Below are 26,401 nucleotides of genomic sequence, written 5' to 3'. Positions count from 1 at the left end.
TTTCATGTTTTACCTCATCACCTTCATTGACTATTTGTAATACTATACTTATTCTGAATTTGAAGCCACCATAATTTGTGTTGAATACATGATTATATAAAGGTTATTTCTGGGGTTGAGAAAGCCTTTTAAAACTGTTGTCGGTTAACACAGTTTGTTTGCAAACTATTGCATCCTGTTTTTATTTAATTTTACACAGCGTCCCATCTGGTTTTGTCTAAAGTGATCAACACGCAATCATTTTAGTACAGACCAATTTTATAGTCAGACCAACACATTTCAGGTCGTTGCTTTCTTTCATCATAATTTCAAAAATTGTGTGTACAACAGCATTCGACAAGGAGACAAAATAACATCACAAGACGAGGCGTTTTCTGGGAAACTGTGAAAGGCTGCTGCAAGAATGCAGCAATAATGCAACAATAATGATTTTCACATCTAGCAAAACAAGACAAATGTGAACTGATGCAGGAAGCACAAGTGTGGAGATAACACTTTGGGGTAATTGTAAGGAAATAATTGAATTGCATTATGAAGCTGTTTCATGCTGTTTGATATCATTTGAAAGGGAATTGTAGTCATTTTTGATGAATGACAAAAGAAAATAATTTATTTCGACTCCACAGTAAAAGATTGACGTAAATCACCAAAACCCCATAAACACACACCTGCAAAGACAAGAAAGCATTTTTCACACACAACTGTGCGGGATTTGATCTGCTTACGAGCTCGGCTACATGCACTGAGGCCAAATACAATTCTAATAGAAAGTCCGCGGAGCATGATAAAAAAATGATTTCCTCACCTCTGGTTCTCTTTGAAGATAATCTCCCGAGTTTATGCTAATATGGATTTATCCACAAGAAGCTCAACTCTTCCCCTCAGGTGACTCAACTTGTCTCTTACCTTTGTTGGCTGCCTTTAATCTGTAAGATGAGGTGAAGTCATTGAGTAAATAGAAAGGCTATGAATACATTTTCATGTTATCTCCGCCCATAAATTCCTTTAAAAAGATTGCCTCAGCAGCTCCTCTTGGCCACAGTGCATACTGTCGTGGCGGCAGGTCATGCTGTGAATGCAAATACCCGCTTGGTGCCGGAGCTGCTCATGGAACTAGTCGTGGTTTTGAATTTGTGGTTCAGTTATTTCCTGTTTTATTTTGAAGTTCTGCCTTCATGTGTCATGTTTCACTTGCTATTTCCTCCTTTTGTCTATTTCCCCACCCTTTTTCTGTGTTTCACCTGTGTCCTGTCTGTTAATCAGCTCTTGTGTACTAGGTCCTCGTCTTCCTCTCTCTTTGTTACCAGTTTTTGTGCTTGGACTTTGTATTTTGTATTTAATGGACTCTGGTTTACAGCTTTATTCAATAAAGCTCACCATTTTTCTTCCTTTAGCTGCCTGCCTTTTTTGTATCTTGCCTTTGGGCTCCTTTTTGTTGAACCCTGACAAGACTGTATCAAACTGGCCGGGAGGAGAGCTGTTTTGAAGTCTATTTTTCACTTGTAGGAAGAGATTCCATCATTGATCACAGAGTCACTGAAGACAGAGATGTACAGGATTTTTGACACTCACTAAACTGTGTTTATTATTGTCACTTGGTTTTGCGACATTGTTACAACTAGCTTTGGTCTGAGCCAGTCACTATGTGTTTTCCCCTCTCTGAGGTAAAGAGGATGTTAATTTTAGAAAGTTGTATTTGCTCATTTATTAAGTTGCCTGAAGGTGAAAAACATAACTTTTTCTCCCGCTCCCTTTTCCCCTGTCTGTTTTTCTCTTCCTCTTCTAGATGGGAAATGCCTCCGAAACATTTCTGCTCGTGTCCAGAATATCCAAAGACAATGACTTCCTCATGGCCACTCTCTACACCATTTTTGGTAAGCCATCTTTTTGGTTTATTTTTTCTCTAACTTTACTTAATCTGTTCATTCAAATCCAACAGTCCTTATATCTCTTTGTCATCCAGGTGTGCTGTCTGTATTGGGGAATGGGATCCTGCTGTTCGTGGCCTATAGAAAGAAGTCTTCCTTGAAGCCAGCAGAGTTCTTTGTGGTTAACTTGGCCATCAGTGACCTGGGCATGACCTTAACCCTGTTCCCACTGGCCATCCCCTCAGCCTATGCTCACATGTGAGTGATCATTCAGGTTTCCACCACTCTCTCCTTTTTTCTATAATGTCACAAAATCATCCTCACTTTCGATACATTCCTGATGGATGAGGAAAAGAAGGCAAAGAGTGAATAAGTGGGAAATGTTGAGAGAAATGGGGCTGTAATTGCCATCAACAACACCAAAGTCGTGTCCCCTAGAAACTGGAACCAAAACCCTGACCCACCAGACCGGGCCTGGTTCAGACAAAAACTTAAAATCAAAGTCCAGGTTCACCAAGAGTTTGATCACGTCAATTGACAGGATACTTTCAGGTTCTTTTAGTGAAAATATGGTGTAAAATAGTGTAAAATAGGGGGTAAAAGGGTGATCAAAAGTGATGGATTATCCTTGTTGGGGCTATATGTCCTGTTAAGTGTATGCATTTGTAATGCATTTGTAAAGTGTTCTACGTTCTGCACTCTACGTGTCTGTTATCAGGGTAAACAGTCAAACTGTAACGTTGGCTTATACATTACACAAAGAAATTGCAGGGTTTTTACAGTAAGTAACTTTTAGAGTCAATAGTAGACAAAATAAATTTGACAGTTTTTTCATAAAAGCAAATAATCAAAAGGATTTTATAACCCTCTGTAGTAAAAACATAAATGTTGGCCCTCACAGTAGACTTATTCGACTGGCAGCCTGCAGCTCTTTAATATTCTCATTGTAGCCCTTTGATCATTTTATTGGTAGTATATTTGGTCATTCATTAGTTATGTCTGTTGCAGAGTAAAAAATACCAAAGTATGGAAGCGAATTTGTACCATAATTCAAATTAAAATGCATTTACAGAAATGCTTTTTCATTTTAAGAATGTAGCTGCATTTTTTGACTCATAAATAAAATTAGTAATAAATCATCCAAATTGCATTTTCATTTTCTTCTTCAAGACTGCTCATTTTGTAACTTAATTCAAATGATAAAGAAAAGGACATTTAAGATTTAATATTCAAAAGATGGCCCAGCAAATAGGTACCAAAATTCAATTTGAAATGTCAAATTTGAAAATTAAAATGCATTAGCAGAAATGCTTTTTCATTTCAAAGTCAGAGCTGCATTTTTTGACTCATAAATAAAATTAGTAATAAATCATCCAAATCGCATTTTCATTTTCTTCTTCAAGACTGCTCATTTTGTAACTTAATTCAAATGATAAAGAAAAGGACATTTAAGATTTAATATTCAAAAGATGGCCCAGCAAATAGGTACCAAAATTCAATTTGAAATGTCAAATTTGAAAATTAAAATGCATTAGTAGAAATGCTTTTTCATTTCAAAGTCAGAGCTGCATTTTTGACTCATAAATAATATTAGTAATAAATCATCCAAATTGCATTTTCATTTTCTTCTTCAAAACTGCTCATTTTGTTACACAAAGACAAAGAAAACTGCTTTTTCGTTTTGAAGCCCTCCCCCCGCAAAAAAAGGTCCAAAATTCAATTTGAATTCGCAATCCCAAGCGGCGCAGGAGAGTGACGTCAGCGGCCTCTCTTCTTCAGTGTTGCCAACATGGCGACTGTCTCGCTAGACTTAGCGACTTTTCAGACCCTCTAAGCGACATTATTTCGAAAAAGCGACTAGCGACAAATTTAGCGACTTATTCAGATCATCGGGGGAAAGGCGAAAAAATAGATTATATTGTAATTCACATGCTGCTCAGAGTTATCGCAGTCCACGGCTCCTCTGCAGCAGCGCCGGGGTCTCTCCTGTCCCCTCCCGCGCGGCTGCGCAGGCGACAGGCCGGTGTGTGGGGGCTGGCTGGGGCAGGCAGGAGCGTGGATCTGATGTCGGATAGCTGCCGTTTACTCTGTTTTGATCTGTTAATGTTAGGTGTCTTTAGCAAAGGTGAGACCCAGAAGCGGACAGGAGGCTGTAGCTGGATGCATGGAGTGTTTATTGTAACACGGACAAAGTCAGATCAGGAGGGGGTGTGCACGGGGAAGCCACGCTCCGGGGCGCCGGAGAGCTGGCAGTCCTGTCCGCACTCGGAGGAGCGCCGGGCGGGTGGAGCTGGAGCGGATTGAGTGGATTGAGCACTGCTGCTCAGTTTGTCTTTGAAAAAAAAAAAAAAAAAAGCAGAGGAGAAGACAATAGGCTACCTATTTATTTTTGATTCAATAAAAACTACATGAAATTGATTGTGTATCCATCTCTTATAGCCATAGACGGATTATCATGACCACGGGCCTACACACGCAAACTGTGCGCACGCAAAGGCTGTTACATTATTACATTGAATGTAATAATGTCCGCAAACGTAATAAACCTTAAACACCTACTAATAATACTGACCGTGCGTGCAAAATCCAGCTGCTGACCCTCCGCTCCACTGTCACACAACGGATCCCCCGTCCGCGCTCCCTCTCTCTCTTATAATTGTTTGCCCGAAAAATAATTTCCATGAAGAAAACATCGCCTGACATTTAAATTTAAATTCCCATTGACAATACAAATCTCAAGAAATCTAGATGTATTGCTCATTTGTAAACACAACACTTATCAGTCTATAGGAATCACCAAGAACCACGAAAAGAATACCTAGCACAGTACCATTATACTTGCTGTGTGTGTGTTTATGTGAAATAATAATAATAATAATAACTTTGAACATTATCACAATTAAGTTATCAATGTGCGATGTGAATAAAATGCAAACATTAAAGACTTCTAACCATTTTCTAAAAGTGTCTGTATTTTAATTGAGAATAGTTTTTTATATAAATTACACAAAAGGAAAAGAAAATGTGATTTGTTTTACCTATTTCAGCCATAAGCGGTCATATTGACCGCACATCATTTCGCGGGATTTCATTCATTGTCTCTCTTGTGTCTAACTTTGTTAGCGGTCTCCAGCTGTGCGACTGTAACACAACTTTATATGAAGAAGGACTAACACTAATAGCCTAATTGATTCTTATTTCTTCCACTTACAGAACTGTTTACGACTCGAAACAATGTTATTATATATGACGTTTCTAAACCAAATGTCGTGGCTTCAAATGCATCAAATTCCCACATCCAGTTACGCAGGCAGCTGTCCAGGGTGCTGAACCAGGTCACAGACAAAGTAGGCAGCACTCTGCGTTCTGATGTTTGCTGGGCAGATCTGTCCCCCTTGGTTTCTCATCCACTCTGTTGTGGGAGATCTCCCACAGAGTAAAAGTAATACACATTTTTTCTCTCTCGGCTGAACTCTGGCTTGAGCCCACTTCACCCAGGCGCGAGCCTGCAGCCCCCGCTCCTGCTGACAACAGACCGGGGGAGAAAACAGACATTCCTTTGCTCAGAACCCATATCAGGCAGTGTCTGAATATGCACGAAGATCGGTATAACGCATTGGAGCAATTTTCATACAATTTCGGATATTTAGCATGATAAAATAATTTCAATTCAACACAGCCATTGTCCAGCTGAAGCATAATGAGCGTTATGTCATTAATATGAAGTAGGCTTGTTTTGCGGTTAATCAGCCACATGATCCGTTTGAACCCACAAAATAAAAAAGGATAAATGCGCAGCCTCCATTTCCTTTCTGATTGTGTCCGTTCAGAGTGGGGGGTTTTCGGAATGGAGGGGTTTCCCCAATAGACTTTTCGGAATAGCGGGGTCTTTGAAAAAAAGAGAAACCCCGCCATTACGATGAATTGAAGTCTATGTTCGGAACAGCGGGGTTTCGGAAAGGCGGGGCTCCAGGCTATAAAGCGGCCTGTGATTTTGTGACCCGCTGCAGGTGCGTGGGTGTGGAAGAGAGAGAGACATTAACTTATAGCACTTTGTAGAAGAAGCTTTATAAAGTTCACTCCATTGACTTGTATTAGTTCACGGGGCTGAACTGCCACATCCAATATGGGGGCGACGTCGACGTACGATCCAGCTGATACCTTCAGTTTATTACCGGGAATACTGACTGTAAAGTACCGTGTGTGTTTCATGGGTCTGACTGTGAGTCTGCAGTCTGACCCACCGTCACTGCCAGCAGCTCTTCAGAGCGGCTTCATTACGATCACCGTAAATGTTAGAGAATTTCGCACTGGAAAACAAATGTGCGGCTGATTTAACCAAGCAAACGCGAACCATGGCTGGCTTGACCGCTGTACAGAACTGGACATGGTGGTGATTTCCCCGCTGTTTCTGAAAACATGTACCACAGTCTATGCTACCAACACTGCCTTCACACTCTCCTCTTGTCCCTTCTCTTACTCCAGTGTTGAATAAGCACCCCGCCGCCCCCTAACGTAGATGCGTAGCACGGTCGGTCAGACTGGGGGCTGAAGAAGAAGATAGGCCGTTGACGTCACTCTCCTGCGCCGCTTGGGATTGCGAATTCAAATTGAATTTTGGACATTTTTTTGCGGGGGGAGGGCTTCAAAACGAAAAAGCAGTTTTCTTTGTCTTTGTGTAACAAAATGAGCAGTTTTGAGGAAGAAAATGAAAATGCAATCTGGATGATTTATTACTAATTTTATTTATGAGTCAAAAATGCAGCTCTGACTTTGAAATGAGAAAGCATTTCGGCTAATGCATTTTAATTTTCAAATTTGACATTTCAAATTGAATTTTGGTACCTATTTGCTGGGTCATCTTTTGAAAATTATATCTTAAATGTCCTTTTCCTTATCATTTGAATTAAGTTACATAATAAGCAGTCTTGAAGAAGAAAATGAAAATGCAATCTGGATGATTTATTACTAATTTTATTTATGAGTCAAAAAATGCAGCTCTGACTTTGAAATGAAAAAGCATTTCTGCTAATGCATTTTAATTTTCAAATTGACATTTCAAATTGAATTTTGGTACCTATTTGCTGGGCCATCTTTTGAATATTAAATCTTAAATGTCCTTTTCTTTATCATTGAATTAAGTTACAAAATGAGCAGTCTTGAAGAAGAAAATGAAAATGCAATTTGGATGATTTATTACTAATTTTATTTATGAGTCAAAAAATGCAGCTACATTCTTAAAATGAAAAAGCATTTCTGTAAATGCATTTTAATTTGAATTATGGTACAAATTCGCTTCCATACCAGAGAAGACGAAACCTTCTAAACTTTTAAAATCAAAAGGTGCATTGTTTCTACTTACTATATGTTGTACTTCTGTATCTATAATTGATTTACTTAGTTGAGAAAACAAATAAACAAAATAGAGAAAAAAAATGGAAAGTTATTTTTTGAAAATAATTTCCACCTCCTCACATTCTTTTGATTTTGTTATATCATACATTGTCATTAAAAGATTAGAGATTTTTTTGCCCTGGGTTTCACCTCTCAGGGTTTATAAAGCGTGACACATCTTGGGTTGTTGAGTCATCAAGGCTTAAAACTAGTGTTCCCACCTCATCTGTTACAGTAATAATGTAACAGTTAATAATGAAAAAGAAACCGCTGATTGATAATAGGGGTATATGAACCATTTATCTTTTTTTAATATATATTCGTATAAATATTAATTCATGTTGGCAAAGGATTCACTTCTCTCTCTCTAATTCCATCTTGAAACCAAATCTACACTCCACTCTTGACTACACAGTATTGTCAAATTAATAGAGAAAATGAGAAGGGTTTCAAAATTAGAAAAAAAATTGAAAAAAAATACTTCTCCCGGTAGATTGCCCTTAAAATGTGTAACCTCAGTATTTTTAAAGTGCTGACGACACTCCTGTGAAGGAAGCAAAACGCCTCCATGCAAATAAAGCAGTCAAAATGTTTGATGAAATGTTGCAGCACATGGCACCATGTCTGTCGTCTCTGCCGGTTCATCCTGTGGTCTCTCCTGCTCGCCACTTTGATCCCCTGAGCATGTGCCGCTGATGGCTGTCATATGGGGCATGATTGGGTCAAAATGCGTCATCGCTCATTGCGGCTGTATGTGACCCAGGGGGAGGGCCAGAAAATGTATCACCCATTCCATCGACTGGCCGCGAACTGTGTAATCCATCCGAAAGGATTTTGCTGGCTTTTGCATCGAGATGTTAATAACAAATCACATTCAAAGAAGTCCTCCTCTGTTTGTCTCTCCTTCAGGTGGCTGTTTCATAAGACGACCTGTGTAGTCTACGCCTTCTGTGGCGTTTTGTTTGGCCTGTGCAGTCTGACCAACCTCACTGTGCTCTCCTCTGTCTGCTGGCTGAAGGTCTGCTGCCCAAACTATGGTGAGTCAACCAGTCTTTGTGCTTTAATGAATCATTTTATGTAAAAAAAAAAAAAAAAAAATCCATCAAAAACAACAAACTGCGTTAAAACTGTACATTCATTTAGCAATATTGATGAACTAGACGACAGGCTTGACCCCTAACGATGTTCTTGCTCTCCCCCCCCGAAGCCAAGAACCTTGAATCAGAAGTGAAGAAAGAGACCAGAAAGTCAAGGGCTTGTTACAAAGTGAAAGTGGCATCGCTGCAGAAATGTTCAAGGCCACGCTTTAACCTCTTTAAACAGCAGCATATGTAAATAAGGAGATGTTTACAAGGACTTTAATCTCCCTTCCCTCCTTAATGTATTCCCCTGCAGGGTCTTCATTTGAAAAACTCACAAACCATCCAATTATTGGAATTTCACGATTCCCTCGCTGCATGTTCCGGCTACAGTCATGCTGTCAGGTTTACTAATTGATTTCAACTTTTGTTGTTCATTTTGCAGAAGGGCAAAACGTCTCATAATAAAATGAGTGAAACTTTAAGTGTTAATTATTTAACAGTAATTTTCAACGATTATAGCTATGTTTTACAATATTACAGATGTGTTTTACTATATTGTCATTCATTGTCTGTTTTGCCTGACATTATCATAGGACTTACTGGTCCTGCTCCGGAGCAATTTGTGTGGTTATCCTCTGAAAATCAACAAATCGCAGGGCTGAAAGGTGCCAGTGTGAAACGAGGCTAAACAGAGTAATCACAAAGCATTCTAGAACAGGCCTTACCAAAGGGCAGTGTCTGATTTTTATTTGATATGAAAATTTTGTAAGAATTTAAGAAATGAATGTGATGCTGTCAAAATTTGAAAAGTGCTGCTGTGAAAGAAAAAAGCAAGCAGTGACAGGTAGCTATGTATTCAAACAAAGAAAAAAAGAGAAAAGGCAAAACTTTTCCATTCAAACAACCTTCGTGGCCATTTGAGCATTGGTTTCTGCAGCTCATACACTCTGCCTTACTAAGCGGATGTGGATTTAAGAATGTACGACTTGCATCTGAATGCACCATGAGTGTCACACTCCCTCAGGGAAAAAGCATATGTATATGAATTATATAAAAACACCTCTTTTAGGATGTTTTTTATTCGGGCGGACATATGCTCATATGCTCGCTCATGGGGAGAGTAGAAATGTAGTGTGAATCATATCAACCTGGGCTTACGTTAACCCTGGGTTAAAAAAAAAAAAAATCTGCATGTGAAAAGCCAAGGAGAGCCCTGGGTGGAGAATGTGCATCCTGAAAAGCTCTATAGTGCCATATAAACCATTACCATTCATTACTTTTGTTAGAAGTCCTTGGTTACAGACTGAGTCACTCTGAGAACATTAAAGTAGGTCGAGCAGCTTCAGATGTCACACCTCCACTTCTGTGACTAACTTGCAACTTGTCCATGACACATTAGTAATGTGAGTGTGTTTGACACTTTTTGTTATGACGGATCAGCATCAATTTAACAGTGAGTAGCACTCCCACAACGTGTGACGTAGAGATGCATTTACTGTGGCCATAATGGTGTTTACAACATGAAACACTTTTCATTTCATGGCCACTCATAAAACCATTTTGCCCGTATAGCTAATGGTATGGTTTAACTTAAGCACGACAGCTGACAATCAAGCGTTCAAGCGTTTGCAAAATGCAAATACTTAATGCACATACATCGCCCACACGGATCAGTCAGTGGTTGAACAGATCAGATGTATTTTATTACAGCTCAATGCGCCTTTTCTGACATCATAGGCTAGGGCCAACTTCATGTTCAGCGACCTTCAGCTGGCCTTTATCACATTCAACAGACCCTTTAGTAGTAATCCACAGATTGCTTATTGATATAGTTACACATCGGAGGAGTAAAGATTAACCACGGAGAGACAGATGCATTTGCACATTTCAGACTTTGGTCTCAGATCCTCCTCTTGAATGCATTAACACTTAACTTTGACATATCAGATAGCTATCATATCCACCCACGACACAAGAAGTACATAAGTGTGAATGGGTCTCTGAATTACGCTGGATTTGATTAAGAACGATAAAAGCTGCAGGACAAAACAAATCCAACTTGATGTCCACTTCCTCTCTTTCGTGAGTTTTCCTTGGAGATGGATATGTTGACGTTGAAGGTGATGAGGCTTAACCCATTCACAGCAAAAGAGTCCAACAGCAGCTACCAAGGGTGCATGGCAACACGTCCTTCTCCATGACAACAGAGAAAACTCCATACGCCAGTAAAGCCCATGTAACACACTTAAAAGCCATGGAAAAACTAGTAAGTGGACCTTGATTTTACATTGTTTTTTTTTACATTTTATTTCCAAGATCAGTAATGAAAAGTGATGGTGAGTAAGTGAGAGACTGACAGAGAAATTGGGAAGAGACAAATACTCAAGCAAATGGCAGATGTCGTGGGAGGAAGAATGCCTGTTTATAAAGAAAGTTTTAAAGGATGAAGACATCTAATGCGTCCAATCTCCTCCGTATTTTTTCTGTCAATAACTGTTGGACAGGATGTCGATCACCATGTAGAGGCCAACAAACACTGAGCAGTGCCATGCAGTGACTCTAACGGGAAGGGGCAAAAAAAATTAACAAATAAATAATGAATAATAGTTCATGCCAGAGGGGCTAATTATTCTGTATTCTTTCCTGAGAATTTAAAATAAAGATGACAAGTCTTAAAGCGTTCATATTATTAATTTTTTCACCTTATTTTCATTATTTTAGAGTCACCAGAATGCAGGAAACAAAGTCTTTGAAGTTCAAATCATTCTGGTGGAGGACACGGTATTTTTTAATTTTTTTTGTCTCAAGGTTGGGAGCATTATCATTAATTGGGACTGTCACACTGATAGCAGCAGAAGGAGGTGGACCCACATGCAAGAGATAGCCGGCCAGCAGATCAGTTGCAGGACATTTATTAAAGAAGAAAAAAGAACATGAGAAGAGGATAACTGAACAGCAGGATCAGGGAAACACAGCAGATGACAAGATTCTTGCTGGACTAAAATACAAACTAAACTAAGGAGGGGTTGAGGGGCAGGTGGAGTGAGGCAGAGAAACACATATGAGGGGAATGAGTGGAGGAAACGAGAGAGCAGAGAAAGAGCAGATAGGCTGAGAAGAACACTAGTAACAGGGCTAACGAATGACTGATAAAATGATCCATTTTACTGGCTTTCAGTGGGTCTATGCAGCAATGTAGTACATGTTATCACCTTGCAGGAGGTACAGTACAACCTGTGTTTAGAGCCCAGCCATGAAGAGTTTCCATGTCCTGCTGTTTGTGTAGGTTTGCCCCAGATTTCACGACCCAAAGACCCCAAGTTGCTTTGACATAATGTCCATAGAGGGGGAACCAAATAATAAGATACTACCAATTCTTAAAACAAAGCTTTGTAATTGTGGGCAGAACGTTAATTAGGTCATACAGCTAATTAGCAGCAATAATAAGGCCTGGCTGTGATGTTATATAAGCAACACCAAACAACTAACACAGCACCAAGAGAGCCAAATCAAATGTGAATGCACTGCAGTATTTCACAAGACTGCATAGTCATCCAGAAAAGAAGGCTCAGATATCAAAAAAACATTTGGGTGTTGTCATTTACACAGAGGGACGCTGAGGACACCATTATTTGAAATCATCTCATTTTTAAAAAGCACAATTTGTTTAAAATGTAAAACAAGGTTGCACCTAGAAATGTTTACCAACAAACAGAACACCAGCACCTGCTGATTCAGAATCACAAATACGTTATTGATCCCAGAGGGTTAGGTGATATGTGACAGTATATCCTTATTGAATAGAAATATCACACAGAGGGACGCTGAGGACACCATTATTTGAAATCATCTCATTTTTAAAAAGCACAATTTGTTTAAAATGTAAAACAAGGTTGCACCTAGAAATGTTTACCAACAAACAGAACACCAGCACCTGCTGATTCAGAATCACAAATACGTTATTGATCCCAGAGGGTTAGGTGATATGTGACAGTATATCCTTATTGAATAGAAATATCACACTGGCGAGAGGGGGAATTATATATTGTGCTCTTTTGTTTGAAAAAGCAAAGCGAAAGTGCCCTTTCGGATGCCCCTATGGTAGATTAAACATGATTTTGTCTCTCCTAGGGCGACCCTCTAGTTGACAAAACATGGTGAAGTGAGGATTTTTTTTTCCGCCCCTGCCACATCCTGAGTCTGACAACACTGTAAAAACAGAATGTAATACATTAGATGGACTTATTAGTAGTCTTAGCTTTGCCAGCATATTAAAATCAACTTTGTGTTAAAAAGTGGTAATTGCTCAGATGAATAAATATTTAAGTGGTCTTCAAAATAGACAATATAACGCAATATAAGAGTAGATTGGTGATCCCCACCACTCTGCAACACAAAGTGACGAGGATCCAATAAAAGGATAAGAAATACATGTTGTACAAAACATACTGTAATGTTTATGTGTTACTTAACATTTTTGCCCAAGGACACATAATGTTCTTATGGCCATAATAGTGCCACTGTAACAGCAGTGGGAGTCTGAGACAGTTCTGTTTTCAGGCAGTTTCATTTCACATTATCTCCCCAGTCTTCTGACGCTCGTGTGTGTGTGTGTGAACTCCTCTTTGCACATTACTCATGAGTGTAAATAATGGTTTTGTCACTAAAGTCACTGGCGATTTATTAACACGATTGCCTGTGTCTAAATCTCTTTAGGCAGCATAGAAAGTTGATTTAGGAGCATATAGTTTTCTTAAATACGATTTCACATGGACTTTTTCATTAGCTCTATGTGTCCATATCTATAGACTTTATTACTGGAGGTTAATTCAATTTCAGTTTTCATTCCAAGACTCATCAGTCACTCCTAATTTGCTCATTAAACCATCATTATATCATCTTTGTCCTTCTGTAAAAAATCATTGGTCACAGCACCATTTAGTCATAATTCACAATTCAAGATACATAATTAATTTAGAAAGATTGAATATGCAATTCATTTAAATTGATATCAGTTGACAAAAAAAATGCACAGGATCTCATTTCACCCAAGAACACAGATGCTATATATTCATGTCCATACTCTGAAGACTGTGAGTGTTTGCACATTCGTATGTTGTGGTATAGATTCTTCACCCCAGGAATCTGCGTCCCGGAGTGCAGAATCCAGGGATGTTCCCATTTGTATGCTTCACACACTCACACCGCCCATACACACTGCAGGGGTACACAGAACAGAGCCAGCCTGACACATGCTGTATCAATGGGATTCGTATTGCCTGAGACACAAACTTAAAGATGCATGGACAGAGTGCAATTACTGTTATAAGGAAAGGGAACAGAAGAAGGCTCATTTGGGAAAGGAAGAAAGCCGCACGTGAAAGTGCAGCATGTAGCAGAAACCATAAGAAAAGTGACGTTGGCAGCCAAAATAAGTTATCACACACATCGGGAGACTGTATAGAACTGATGGACAGAGAGTGTTGATTACACGTACATGTCACAGTTGCACTAATTCGAGCTTCATTTGTCGACATCCACCTTAACAGGGCTACAAAAGATTAGCGCACGAGCAAGCTGCTTCCTAATATAATTAAAAGTCTATTCAAGACTCAAGAAGGTTCAATGATTACTCCTAATAGGCAAAGTATAATTGGAGTCAAGGTTGTTTTTAAAGAGCATCCCTTGTCTGTTTACCAGTGGAACAGTCTATAATGCACAGTGCAAAACCCCCTCAAGACTACAAGCCTCAGAAGTAAAAGTGTTTGAAATGCAAATGTGCATAAATAATTACGCCTTTATGGGACTTCCCTGCAAGGAAGCTTGTACAAATGTACGCAGTTTTCACACTGTTAAACCATGTTTCCTCGTTTCTGGGTTCACACACAGTCGTACAGTGTACGAGCCGACATGCTCCCTTAGTAAAACACATACACACATGCTCACAATCAGTAGAGATTGCTGCAAAGACTCAGGCAATGATTACAGTAACTTACATTAACAGTTACTTTCAGACAGACTTGTGGCATGTAAAGTTACCATATATCTTGTGGGTCATGTGTTGAATATTACCTCGTAAAGAAGTAAACTTGATTATTAGTAGAGCCGCAACGATTAGTTGAATAAACATTTTGATGATTGATGAACCTTTTTAACATTTTGAAACATTTGTTGGCTCCAGCTGCTTAAATGTGAGGACTTCCTGCCTTTCTTTGTCAATTATGATGAGTCTTTAGGTTCTGGACTGTTGGTTTGAAAAAGAAAATCCATTTGAACACGTTACTTTGGAAACAGACTGGGGAGGAGCATAGGAACACAAGAGGGGAACAGAACATTGGAAAAATAGTAGCAAAAAGCAATAAAAATCCCAGAAAACACAAAACATGACAGGGTGGAGACTGCAACTGCCAAAAGGATAGTATCATCTATCTTTAACAATAAATATCAAAGATAGCAGTATACGTAAATCAGAAGTATTGACAATGATCTTTTTTTGGTGAATACTGGGGTCATAAGCTTACTAAAAGGTCTTAAATGGTTAAATAGTGGACTGCAGATAAGTTCATATTTTTCATGACAGTCAACACTTTCCTTGTCTGAAGGCGCCTCTACATCAGTCTGACAGCTTTAGTTTTTTTTCCCCTGTCCAGTGGAAATGCATCTTCAGACGTTTTGATTTTGGATGTTTATGATAAACTGAAGGATCAAGTGTCCCTTTCCAGGGCTGAGAACATTCTTGTTAAACTAAATAAACTATTTAAAACCCAATTGGATTAAATCTAGTCTGAAGTCTTAAAGAACTGACTGCTTTTCTGAGCTCATGAAAAGATGACTTTTGGGGCGTACATGGTAGAACAGTGAGGCTGCAAGCATGCATTAAACTACCCAACAGTGTATGAAACCGTTGAAATGATCTCAAACTTAAACATCTACAGAAGCAAAATGCAACATGCACATGAATGCAGCAGTTATATTAATCTATAAACATCACATGTAACAGTAGAATGCTGACAGGGAACATTTACTGCGCAATTATTACTTTTCATACTTTCAGTACCTTTTGCTGAAAATACATATTTACGTAAGGTTTTGTATGCAGAACCTGTGGTGGAGTATTTTCACAGCTTGGTATAAGTGCTTTAATTTAAATAAAGGATTTGAATACCTTTTCTACCACTGCGTCTATCACACAAACACAGACAAGTACGAAGAAAAACAGCACCAAAAACATCCAAAAAGCAGAAACTCTCACTGCCCCAACTTGGGGCTGGTACCACTTTCTATCTGTTCAATGTCGTGTGAATATAAGGTCTGGAAGAAACACCAATCTTCCTGCGTGAGGAATGTGCAATCTATCAAACATACATGAGTTTATGAAGCAAAAGCCAGCTCCGTGGAGTGCTTTGCATAAAAATGAGAAAAGGAAACAAGTAGCATGGGGACTGTGTTATTGAGTAACACCAAAAATGTAAGAGGATCAGATTACTGGGGGGGGGTGGAGAGTGAAAACCATGATAACATGTACAGCCTGCTGACACAAGGTTCAGTGTCCACATGTGGAGTTATTACGGGGTCTGTCTATCACATTAAATTCAACATGGGCTACGATATCGGCTGTCAAAGGACAATAAACCCTTGGTTTAATTGGATTGGATGTAGTATGTATGAAGTTTGAGACTTGCTCAGACCAGATTTAGAAATGTCAGTTTTCTGGACTATGGAATAGCTTCGACACCAACGAAGGAAAAATATGAAAGAAACTGACGATGTAAAAAGATATCCCACTGGGATTATTATTTGGAGCACGGAGTCTGCACAAATTTCTCATAGAACTGATGAGACAGCAAACTATTTCCACAAAGATTTATTTTCCAAGTTAATAAACTGTATTGTTTTTTTTTAACAGTTCTTCCAGGATTTGTCTATCTGGTTGAACATTGAAGCTTCAAAAATGAGAAGCGGAGACTTGAAATTACTCAAATGTACCAGACCGACTTCCTTGATGATGAGCAGTCCTTACTTTTTAGTTTGAGACAGCCATCCTTAAAACAGCCATTCAAACAAACTCCAAACGCCGCCAAAAGACTACAGCTGACGCCCCACTAGCCCTTATGTTCTGCACCTGCATGAAAAGACATAACTCCAGAACCAGCAGGTAGCTGTAATCAGTATTCATCATTCAAAAGGAGGAAACTTGCTGTGATGATAAAGCAGCGTTTTAGACACCACTTTAACTAATATAGCCACTTTAATAATGTCTGGAAAAAAAGTTGCAAATGGCAGTAGCAGAGAAGCAAGGTAAAAATAAGGAGTAAAATCATTAAACTGATTTGCTGAGCTGCCAATCAGAGTGATTACCCTTACCGACGAGCTCCGCCGCTGATTCTACACGCTCACTTGGCCAAAAAAGGGCCACAAGTGCTGACTAGCTCCAACGATGGGGGACACGCCATAACGATTAGACTACGGCCGACCATTGTTAGGGTTAGGTTTTGTTGTCATGTCGGCCTCATTGTTGATGCACATATGCTTGAAACTTTTCATCTTGCAGAAATGTCCGTGAGCAAAACATTAAAGAACGTGCTCCAAGGTGCAAACCGATGAAGGAACTGACACTGGAAGCACTAGAGATGGAGCTTTGGGGAGTTGGGGGAGAATGATCATGATGGCTTCTCTTCTCTCTTTTATAGTTTTTTTGTCACAGCTTGAATACCTCACCTTATGTGGTTATTGCTGCTGACAGACAAATTAACCCCAGCTTGGTGACCTTATATCAGCATATGGATCTGATGCTTCCTTTTCTGCCGTATTCTACAGCAGCCGATGACTGCTGATCAACTTGTGAGTGCCGGATCGAAGCGCATCAAACAAAAGGCTGAGTGTAGACGGGCCAATCACGTCCTCAGTAACAGGACTAAGGTCATTTGAAAGAAAAAGAGGGAGTGGAGTATGAATAGCAGAGAATGAAGTGGGGAGCTGTGGAATTGACTGACTTGAAGTTAACTGACAAAAGAATCAATGTGACATATTTGCCCTGATGTTAAGTGGTATTGGCAGTGGAAATGGATGCCTATTAGACCCAAATGAGCTTCACTAATCTCAATCACAGTCAAAGTTGACATTCTGCACAGTATATACGGCAGTGTTCGTCAGGGTTTATATACTGAACATGGTATCAGCATTTGCATTTAATACAAATTCACTGACTTGTCTCGTCCCCGCTTGATACGACCCAAACGTATCACTTAGTACAGTCAAGACCATGTGCACTGTAAAAAAAAAAGAGAAAAAAAACAAATAAATAAGTGCTATGAGATCGATTCTGTTGTGTGTCAATGACTAATACGTGCAAAATGTTTTGGAAATGGTCTTAAAGAGCACCGCAGCTAGCAGTTCTATTTTGTGTCCGTCGAGTTTGAAAGAATTGTGTTTTACATTGCAAAAAATACTGTTGCTGTCCTGCAGATTTCACGACAATCACTAAAAAGAAATGTATTATAACTGATTGCAGATTTAAATTGATTCCAAATTGTTTAAAAATTGGGTTTTTCTTGCTAAAAAATCTTGATTTGACCAACCTCGGTAAATAGTTTATTTGTAAATGACAATAAAAAAAATCTAATTGAAACCTTGACTCAAGATGACGGCGATGGATAAACAAAGAGAGAGCTGTGATCAATCAGTATAATCAGATACCTCGAGGTGATGTACAAAAAACGTTTGGTGCATACCTACTTAACATGTAAGAGTAGCTTCTGTGTTGGAGAGAAAATGCAATCAGCACTCTAGTAAAAAAGAGCCAAGGCTGAATCCTTCTTGTGCCGACCGGCTAACTGGAGAATTAAATTGGTGAGGGGACGCTTCACATCAGATAAAAGCCATCTGTAGTGGCCAGCCAGCCCTTTTTCCCAGCGCCACACAGTTCAGCAAGTGCCACGGGGCTTAATCACCAGCCCCCCACCCTCAGCTTGAACTGTAAGAGGGGCTGACATCCAGCTGAAGAGGCTGTGTGGTATCAAGGCTCCCTGTGTTCTCCTCCTCACTGATCCACACTGAAGCAGCTCTTGTCTAAATCAATTACAGTCGACAGTTTGTGGTGAGGGCTATTTCTGTGTTTCTCATGAATCTCCTTATTCACAATCTGGCACATGAGTATCACGGACAAGCGAGGGCTCCAGCGCCGATCACGCTGCTACGAACGGAACTGCGTCACACTGTTTCAGTATACTCACATCTGATCATTAAAAGACAAAACCTATCACTGAAATTACACTACATTAGCTGTTGTAACAATGGCTTCTTGTAAGGAGAAACGCTGGCAGATGACAACAGATTTTATGTGCCAAATTGAGTGGTTCACATTCCTGTGGGCCATGTGATCTTCTATGTGAACATACCTGAGGTCACATCAAAATATGCCCTGGTCTGAACGAGAGATCAAATTAGTTTGTCCTTATATCCACACTGCCTGTGGTACAGTGATTCATTTTTCTAGTCAGGCTTTCCCATCTATGGCCTATCAAGCGGTTTGTCACTTATTGGTCCATTTCATCTCACTCCCTCCTCCGTCTGTCCTCTTTCTCCTCCTCACTCATTGCCTGTCATCAGCATCAGGTAACTACACTTAATATGCTTCAGTAGCAAATTGTTGCTATGCTGTTGAATCCTTCCTCTATGTCCCCATCTGTCAGTAACCATTCCGCCAACTCTCCCTCCTCTGCCTCTGTCTCTTCCCTCTTCCTTAGGTAACAAATTCTCCTACTGCCATGCCAGCCTGCTTGTCGCTGGGATCTGGTGCTACGCCGGAGTCTTTGCCGTGGGTCCCCTGACGGGGTGGGGAGAGTACGGGGCAGAGCCTTACGGTACAGCGTGCTGCATCAATTGGCACGCTCCCAGCGAGAGCTCTTCTGCTATGAGCTACATCATCTGCCTCTTCTTCTTCTGCTACATTGTGCCCTGCACTGTCATCTTCCTGTCCTACACATTCATCCTGATGACTGTCCGGGGCTCCCGTCAGGCTGTGCAGCAGCATATGTCCCCACAGAACAAGACCACCAACGCACATGCACTTATCGTTAAGGTAAAAGCACGAGTTCACTTTGTAAGATGCAATCCCCGTTTCATAAAAGATGGGACACTGTGCAACATATATATATAAAAAAAAACTGTGATAAATTGTTTTACCCTTATTGACATATATGACTACTGCCACTAGGGGACAAAACTACATTTGCCAAGTGTTGTGCAGAGGGTTGGGCAGAGCTTTGGGAAGAGCCGCTGCTCAGCTGAGTCTTTGAGGGCTGAATTGATGTGCGCTGGTGCTCGCTAATGTTAGCTTATTGCTTATATACAGTTAAGTAATCTGGCTGGTTGGGACTGATAAACGCTCCATGAGTAACCCACATACTGTACTGATTGTATAAAGGATGGGACTATATGGGCTCAGGAACAATTCATAAAACCACTGCTCATTAACAAATTTTGCTTGCAAATGATTTACTTTTGCTGTATTAATGTTTTACACAGCGTCCCAACTGTTCTGATTTTGGAGTTTTGCTATATGAGCCTGAGTTGATACTGTACATATTTACATGACACATGTATTCTGTATGTGTTTGTGTCACCTTTCAGCTGTCTGTGGCAGTTTGCATCGGTTTCCTGACAGCATGGAGTCCATATGCCATCGTGTCCATGTGGGCAGCATTTGGTAACCCAGCGACTGTACCCCCAATGGCTTTTGCCTGGGCAGCTATCTTTGCCAAGTCCTCCACCCTTTACAACCCTATCGTCTATCTGGTCTTCAAGCCCAACTTCCGCAAGTTCCTGTGTCGGGATGTGGCCAAGTGCAGAAGAACACTCTGTGGATGTCTCTGTCAGCACACCTCCACACAGAAAGTAACTTGCATGCAATCCCATCACAAAGAGGAGTGCGACTCCACAAGGTTGTCCAACGGGCTGCCAGAGAACCACGGAGCCTGCAGACACTGTCCTTGCCCTGAAACAGTCACTGGAAACAGAGAAGACTACAGCCCCCAGCGCACAGCCAGGATACTTAAAGGATCGCAACATAGTGAGGTGGCAGTCAGCCAGATGTCCAATGAGTTGCAGAGCGACTTCCTCTAGAGAAACAAACACAAAGCTGGATAGTGAGAAGGTGAAAAAAGAAGAAAAATAGATGGGAAAAAATGAAGGTTGAAGGACACTAATTGCAAGTTTTGGAAAAGGGAAAATGGAAAAAAAAAACGAAAAGACTGATAAAAGTCTGAATGAAGGAAAAACTGTATAACTCTTAAAGTTTAAAAACTAAGAACTTCTCATGCCTCAAATATGTGATACTGCCAAAAACAAAACAAAAAACAGAAGAAAAAACAACAGAGGACCACAAAGTCAGAAGCCAATACAGGAGGATAAATGAGCCAAACAGACAACCAACATGCAACATGCAAATCGATACAAGCTGCATTTTGAGGCAGATATTAAAACTTTCTACTTCTTAAACTACCTTTAATGTATTTATTACAAATACTGTATTTGACGATGCATTTCATTTGATAGCTATTTATGACTGCATGCTTAAAACTGCAGGACCACAGGGTTGCTGTAGTTATTTATTAGGAAATTGTTCTGTCTCCTTGTTTCTGAGGATACATTAAGGTTCCAAAGCCTTAATTAATTTAACTGCAGTGGTCCAGCCTTGACATTTGTCTAGATTAACTAGGCCTACAAGGAGGTAAAGAGCATAGCCCTGAGGGGCAAAGATTTGGCTTAGTGAGCCCATTGTTACATGTGTAAAAATGAACATGGACAGCCTACGATTCCCCCAAGGGGTGCTGTATTGATTTTGTCTGTAAAGAGGAGCTGCCAATGTCAATTTTGTCTACTCAGCTGTGTCCAGGACAGAATCCATGACTGAATTATAAAAGCAGAAAAATTAGGGGGCAGGGCTTTGGATAACCAAATCTATAACCCTCAATAAGCTCTTTTCTCTCCTGATATACTTTATGTGGAGACCTCTTGACAAAAATAGGACCTTCATTTGAAATAAGCTGCAAATGTTCATTGTACAAAACATTGCTTTGGAACATAGAATGGATTGAAGAGAGTTATTATATGATGTTTTATCTAACAAAAAATGTATCTAGAATAATAAGGTTGTAGTTATGTGGCCGTCTCTGGATAATCTTGATATCTATAGGTGTTCATCAAACAGAGAGCTGGCTCTTGTACACGTGCTGGACAAGTCTAAAAAGAAGAAGAGGCATCTTTTTATTTCCGGGAGGCTGATCCGGTGCGGTCAAGTTATTTTAAGAAAGAGCTCCAGAGCACTGGCAAGTTAAAGAATATGTTTCTTTCTTTACAATTTGGGTTCATAGTTCATAGTTTTGGTTTCAATTTCCATCAGTTCTGCTAAAAATGTGTGCATCAAATTAAATGCAGAGATCACAAAGTGACAGAGTACTGTAACAAAGTCAGACAAGGTGAGAAAGGAGCTGTCAGATGTTGTAAACAACAATTTAGCATGATTATCGAATTAGCTTTGTAAAACTTAATGTAGACCCGTGATGATGATGATTATCCGTAATTGCAGAAACTGTTTGATCTCACAAAAACAGCAAATAAGGTTGGTCAAAGTCGCCAGGAAGTGTGTACATAAAATGTGATGGATGTTTACAAAGAAAAGAGATTAATCCCATCAATTCTCTTTTCCAGTTTAGTTTAAGAACGAGGGACTTTGTTGGTGTAAACTCAAACTTCCATTCTGTGGCAGACTACGCTTTATCAATGTTATCACGTTCACAGATTTCATCAGTAAACTCGGTCAGTATTTATCATTGCAGACAGGAATGGTGAATATATGACCCAAAATGTAATAAACTGGAACGATCCTATAAACTGGTCAGATTACCTTTAATGAGGCCTGTTTGTGTGTGCGTACAAAGGTGAGAGAAAAAAAATATGAGGTTTATTTATACTGTATGCATGTATATTTTTCTAATGTGCCTCTGTGAGCGTGTGTTTTCATGGGCAGAGGTGTGCAGCTCCTGAGAGAAGCTAGCGGTGTGTCAGCAAATTCTTTTGGGTCTGATGCACGAACAAGAAAAAAAATTGAACACTAACATGGGATATAAAACATGTTCTTCAAGCCATTAAAACAAAGGTAGGAGAAAATTACTTTATGTCTATGCATGGACGTAGGCCACCTGCCTTTAGGGCTCTTTCTCGCCTCTTGTAAAAAGACATGGCCTGTTGTTTAATAAAAGGATTCATAACATGAGAGACACAAGGCTTCACCTCAGCACCTGCCAACATTATTCCAATAAAAAATGCCCAGTGAGCATAGTTAAGCTTAACCGCAGTGTTTGTCCAATGAGCAGTTTTATACCTTTCCCCCTGGCAGCATAGGCCATCAAATGAAAGTACAAAAAGACCTGCCGTGGACCAGATTCATTAGATCTGCTCGAGCACGTGTTCTGGTTGACCTGTCTGAGTTTCATGCCATGTCATGATTCCTTTCTGTACCATGGTGAGAGTGAAGATTGCAGTTCTGTGCAGTTTTTCGCAGAATAACTGACTTCACAAGCAGTTCACTTTTTGTCATGAAATAATTTGCTTTAAGCAAAACAACCATGTCAGCACATGTGTTGTATTAAAAAATACTAAATACTGCTCTGACTCTGGTACTGAGCGCTTCTTGAAGAAACTGATATTAAACACCAGTGCCATCCCAACTAAAAGCCCCCTTGCACTTTTCAAACAACTCTTAGCCCTTTGTTAAGACCCTTGTTAGCTCAGGGCTTACCGCTCTGTTAGATGTATGCTTATGGTATGTTTGAGCTGATATTAGCACTGCATTGCCACCCACATTCACATGCTAGGCCTCTAGCAAGAGAGCACACAGCATTGTCTGTCATGAACGAGGCACAATTTCTGTCATAATGCACATTAGCATCAGTACAGTATAGCGTCAGTATTAGCCATTCAAATATGTGCAAGTGCACATTCCTGGTTACCTGTACTGTTATCAAATAATGATCAGTGAATATCTCCTTCAAAATTGAACCCTACTCTGGAGCATACTCATTACAGACTTACTACACTAATTTTAAGCATAAATAGGGTTATTTTAGTGAATTGAAAATAATGCAGCATTTGTTGTCCAATCAAATCATGTCATATGCTGTGAACCTGATAACATTAACTGAGAGCTGTGATGTTCAAATGCGAATCCAAATCCACAGGCTAACTGTGAGGTGAGATTAGGGAACACGTCGAAGCCTTCCTGCTGTAAAAACAAGACAAACAGGCTTTTTTTTACTTAAGTATACAGTCCATTTTCCTTATCGGAAAGTTTGAGAAAATATCTGTTTACCAGCAATGTAACTATCATAAACTGCATGGATGTACAGGGTATCAGCTCATCACTGTTTTGTTCTTCAACCTCTGAGGTGAACACATGGAATACACTTATACACCACTAACTGTTTATGGTACGTGATTGTACAAACTGCTCTGATGTTTGATGATTGGTTTCATGTTGGCTGTATAAGATTTGGAAGAAAGTCTGAAAAGCTGAAGGGTCATTGAACTACAAGAGGAATTTCTCTGCGTCATGCCATGCTGGAACCAAAGGTTACAGTCACCTTAATGCTCACTGTCCAAGCCAAAATGTTCAGACACTGCTATTTTTGTACCAATATGCAGGTTACCATTCAAAGAACATACATATCAAAGACTTGGCTTCCAGTCTCGCACTGGACGGGCGTTTTTCGGCCCATACTCTTGGATGGACGAATAACAACCAGGACACATAACTGAACATAACTGTGAAAAATCTAATTCTGATGTCTCTTTTTTCTATTGTGTTCTACTCAAGGAACAAAACACTGCAATTACCTGGGTGTGTATTCTGAAGCATTTGTCATTCCCACCTGGGTCATCTCTGCTGGCTTTACTCATTCAAACAATGTGCATATATTTATCAGATGTCAGGGATTTTCATGTAGACTTTGGTTTGCATGTATGTATATAATATGTTTATGTACAGATGTCAAATTTAAATTCATATATTCTCATGAATATCAGCCCAAATGTGTAAATAGGAGATGAAGTAAAACCGCTTGCAGTGTCTTGAAATGGTGGGTTTCACTTTTTGTGTTATTTCAGCTTCTGACTGGTGGCTTTCAAAGTTTCCATAAATGTTTCCTATTATGAGTCTTTTAGTGCAAAACAGCCTCCAGGTTTGCAGCTGGAATCCATTTGCTTTCAATAGCTAGGTGAGACTGAGCTGAAGTTATCCATTTAAAGAAAGATCAATAATATAATGGCCATTGCAGCTGACCATTGTTGTTCGAGCTCTGTTTCCCACCGTGGTGTAGTGGGGTTCAATGAACACTCAATAATCCAAGTGGGAAACTAAATTCATTATCATATTATTGTATATGCAGCCTCTATGAAGGTGACAGTTTCTACCTCCCAATTAATCATGGAATGTATTTGTTGCTCTTGTGAGTTGGAGATGTTCAGTATTTACCGACAACAAAATCCAAACAGCGGATGTGTCTGATGTCATTAGCAGTTCACTTAGAGCGGGCTTAATTACAGAGAAATTAAAGTGCTGATATGTCGGAAGTGTGCGCGGAGCAGCTAGAGCTGAATGCAATTATCTTTTGCCCTTGTATCACGAAATCCTCTGCTCTCACCAGTACAGTACAGTGTGATTCATCATACCCACACTTTTAGTTGAAACGTGCTCGACTGAACTCTTCTCGCTCTCTGATTCTTACCTGCCTAGCAGCAGCAGCAGCAGCAGCAGCAGCAGCGGCCTTGAAACGCGACAAAGACTTTGTTAATCCCATTTGAGACATGAGACTGCATCAGCAGAAATTCCATATGCAGCATATATAATGGTTTATAATGCACTTACTGAACTCTCCAAGCCTACACTGGGTCTGAATGATGTGATAAATCCTATAAGCACTCCTCTCTATATGTCTGTGCTAATCCGCTGTAAATAAAGTTAAATGCGATCAGGAGGATGTAAATAGAATCTGAATCTTCTGACTGCAGCTGGAGCGCAAAGTCTTTGTACGGATCCCTATTCCCCCCTTTTGTCCTCTATAAAGCAAACACCCCATCCTCAGGAGATTTGCAAATTTTTAACTGCACTGTATTACGCTGGTAATGTAAATACAAACAGACACACAGGTCAGAGGCTTTGAAGCCCCTCAGATTCTAAGACACGAGCAAGGTGATGAATGTGATGTGTTGTACATATATATGTATGTTAATATATGGAAACAAGTCTGTCTGTTAATCTATAGATTTTAAGATATTATTAAAACATTATGATAATTAAAAATTTATTATTATTGGTGTCAGTGAAGTTGCAGATGCATTGTGAAAAATGTTTACATCTTTTGTTTTTATTATTATTTTTTTGTTTGAAAATATTGAGGATTGTATGAAAAGTGTTAAATACGTCTACCCTGGGACATGTCATATGTTCTGGGGTAAAATGGAATGATAAATAAATATAATTCAGGATTCCATTCATGAGAGTATCACTGCTTTTGTGTGTCCTTTCCCTTTAAATGTTCCAGCAGTTACAATAGAGCAAGGAGAAAGAGTAAGAACTTGTTTATTTACAACATTGAACCGCAAAGCAGCTAAACTATGGGATCAGATCTGTATCATGTATGTATATGTATTTTGATATTTTAATGATAATGGATACTATGGACTGAGTCCTCCCTTACAATGTTGATGAGCGACACTGTGCAGCAAATATTTTTTGAAAAATGGCTTAATTTTGCACACAAACCAACAAAATTTTAGCTGGTTCCAAAATGGAATAAATACATCAGAATCTGTGAGTCACGCGCCATCCTCCAAGCTTGGTTATAGCAGTAGTTGTCTGGCGGCAGTAGCTGTACATTCCATATGACAGTTTGTGCATGAGTAAATCGCTGTCCCTGCTAATAATAACGCCACTGCTTGTCCATGCTAATATCGATGCTTTCGTTAACCCATGCTCGTGATGTTGATCTTGCTAGAGCA

At 39.7% G+C, this 26,401-nt stretch overlaps 1 protein-coding gene across 2 annotated transcripts; it reads left to right on the top strand.

Moving 5' to 3' along the window:
- Positions 1–1,777: 1,777 nt before the first annotated feature.
- opn7b (opsin 7, group member b) lies at positions 1,778–25,891 on the top strand. 2 transcript variants are annotated; one of them, XM_030424434.1, is made up of 5 exons: positions 1,778–1,874; positions 1,964–2,126; positions 8,172–8,299; positions 19,090–19,424; positions 19,976–25,891. In XM_030424434.1, exons 1-5 carry the CDS (start codon positions 1,787–1,789, stop codon positions 20,465–20,467), a joined length of 1,206 nt encoding a protein of 401 aa, XP_030280294.1. In that variant the 5' UTR covers positions 1,778–1,786; the 3' UTR covers positions 20,468–25,891. The 2 variants fall into 2 exon arrangements, with proteins under 2 accessions (XP_030280294.1, XP_030280295.1); XM_030424435.1 differs by lacking the exons at positions 1,778–1,874; positions 1,964–2,126; positions 8,172–8,299 and adding an exon at positions 18,754–18,958.
- The last annotated feature ends 510 nt before the right edge of the window (positions 25,892–26,401 follow it).

The sequence above is a fragment of the Sparus aurata genome, chromosome 7 (assembly GCF_900880675.1).
Source record: "Sparus aurata chromosome 7, fSpaAur1.1, whole genome shotgun sequence".
NCBI classification, from domain to species: Eukaryota; Metazoa; Chordata; class Actinopteri; order Spariformes; family Sparidae; genus Sparus; species Sparus aurata.
The sequence above is the reverse complement of the archived record's forward strand: the minus strand, read 5'-3'. Positions and strand labels throughout refer to the sequence as shown.

What these genes read in the sequence shown, in the direction of transcription:
- opn7b (XM_030424434.1), top strand. Translation starts at nt 1,787, where the DNA reads ATGGGAAATGCCTCCGAAACATTTCTGCTCGTGTCCAGAATATCCAAA. An exon ending in CACTCTCTACACCATTTTTG is followed by an intron (nt 1,875 to 1,963) that starts GTAAGCCATCTT and finishes TTTGTCATCCAG; the next exon opens with GTGTGCTGTCTGTATTGGGG. An exon ending in CACATGCACTTATCGTTAAG is followed by an intron (nt 19,425 to 19,975) that starts GTAAAAGCACGA and finishes GTCACCTTTCAG; the next exon opens with CTGTCTGTGGCAGTTTGCAT.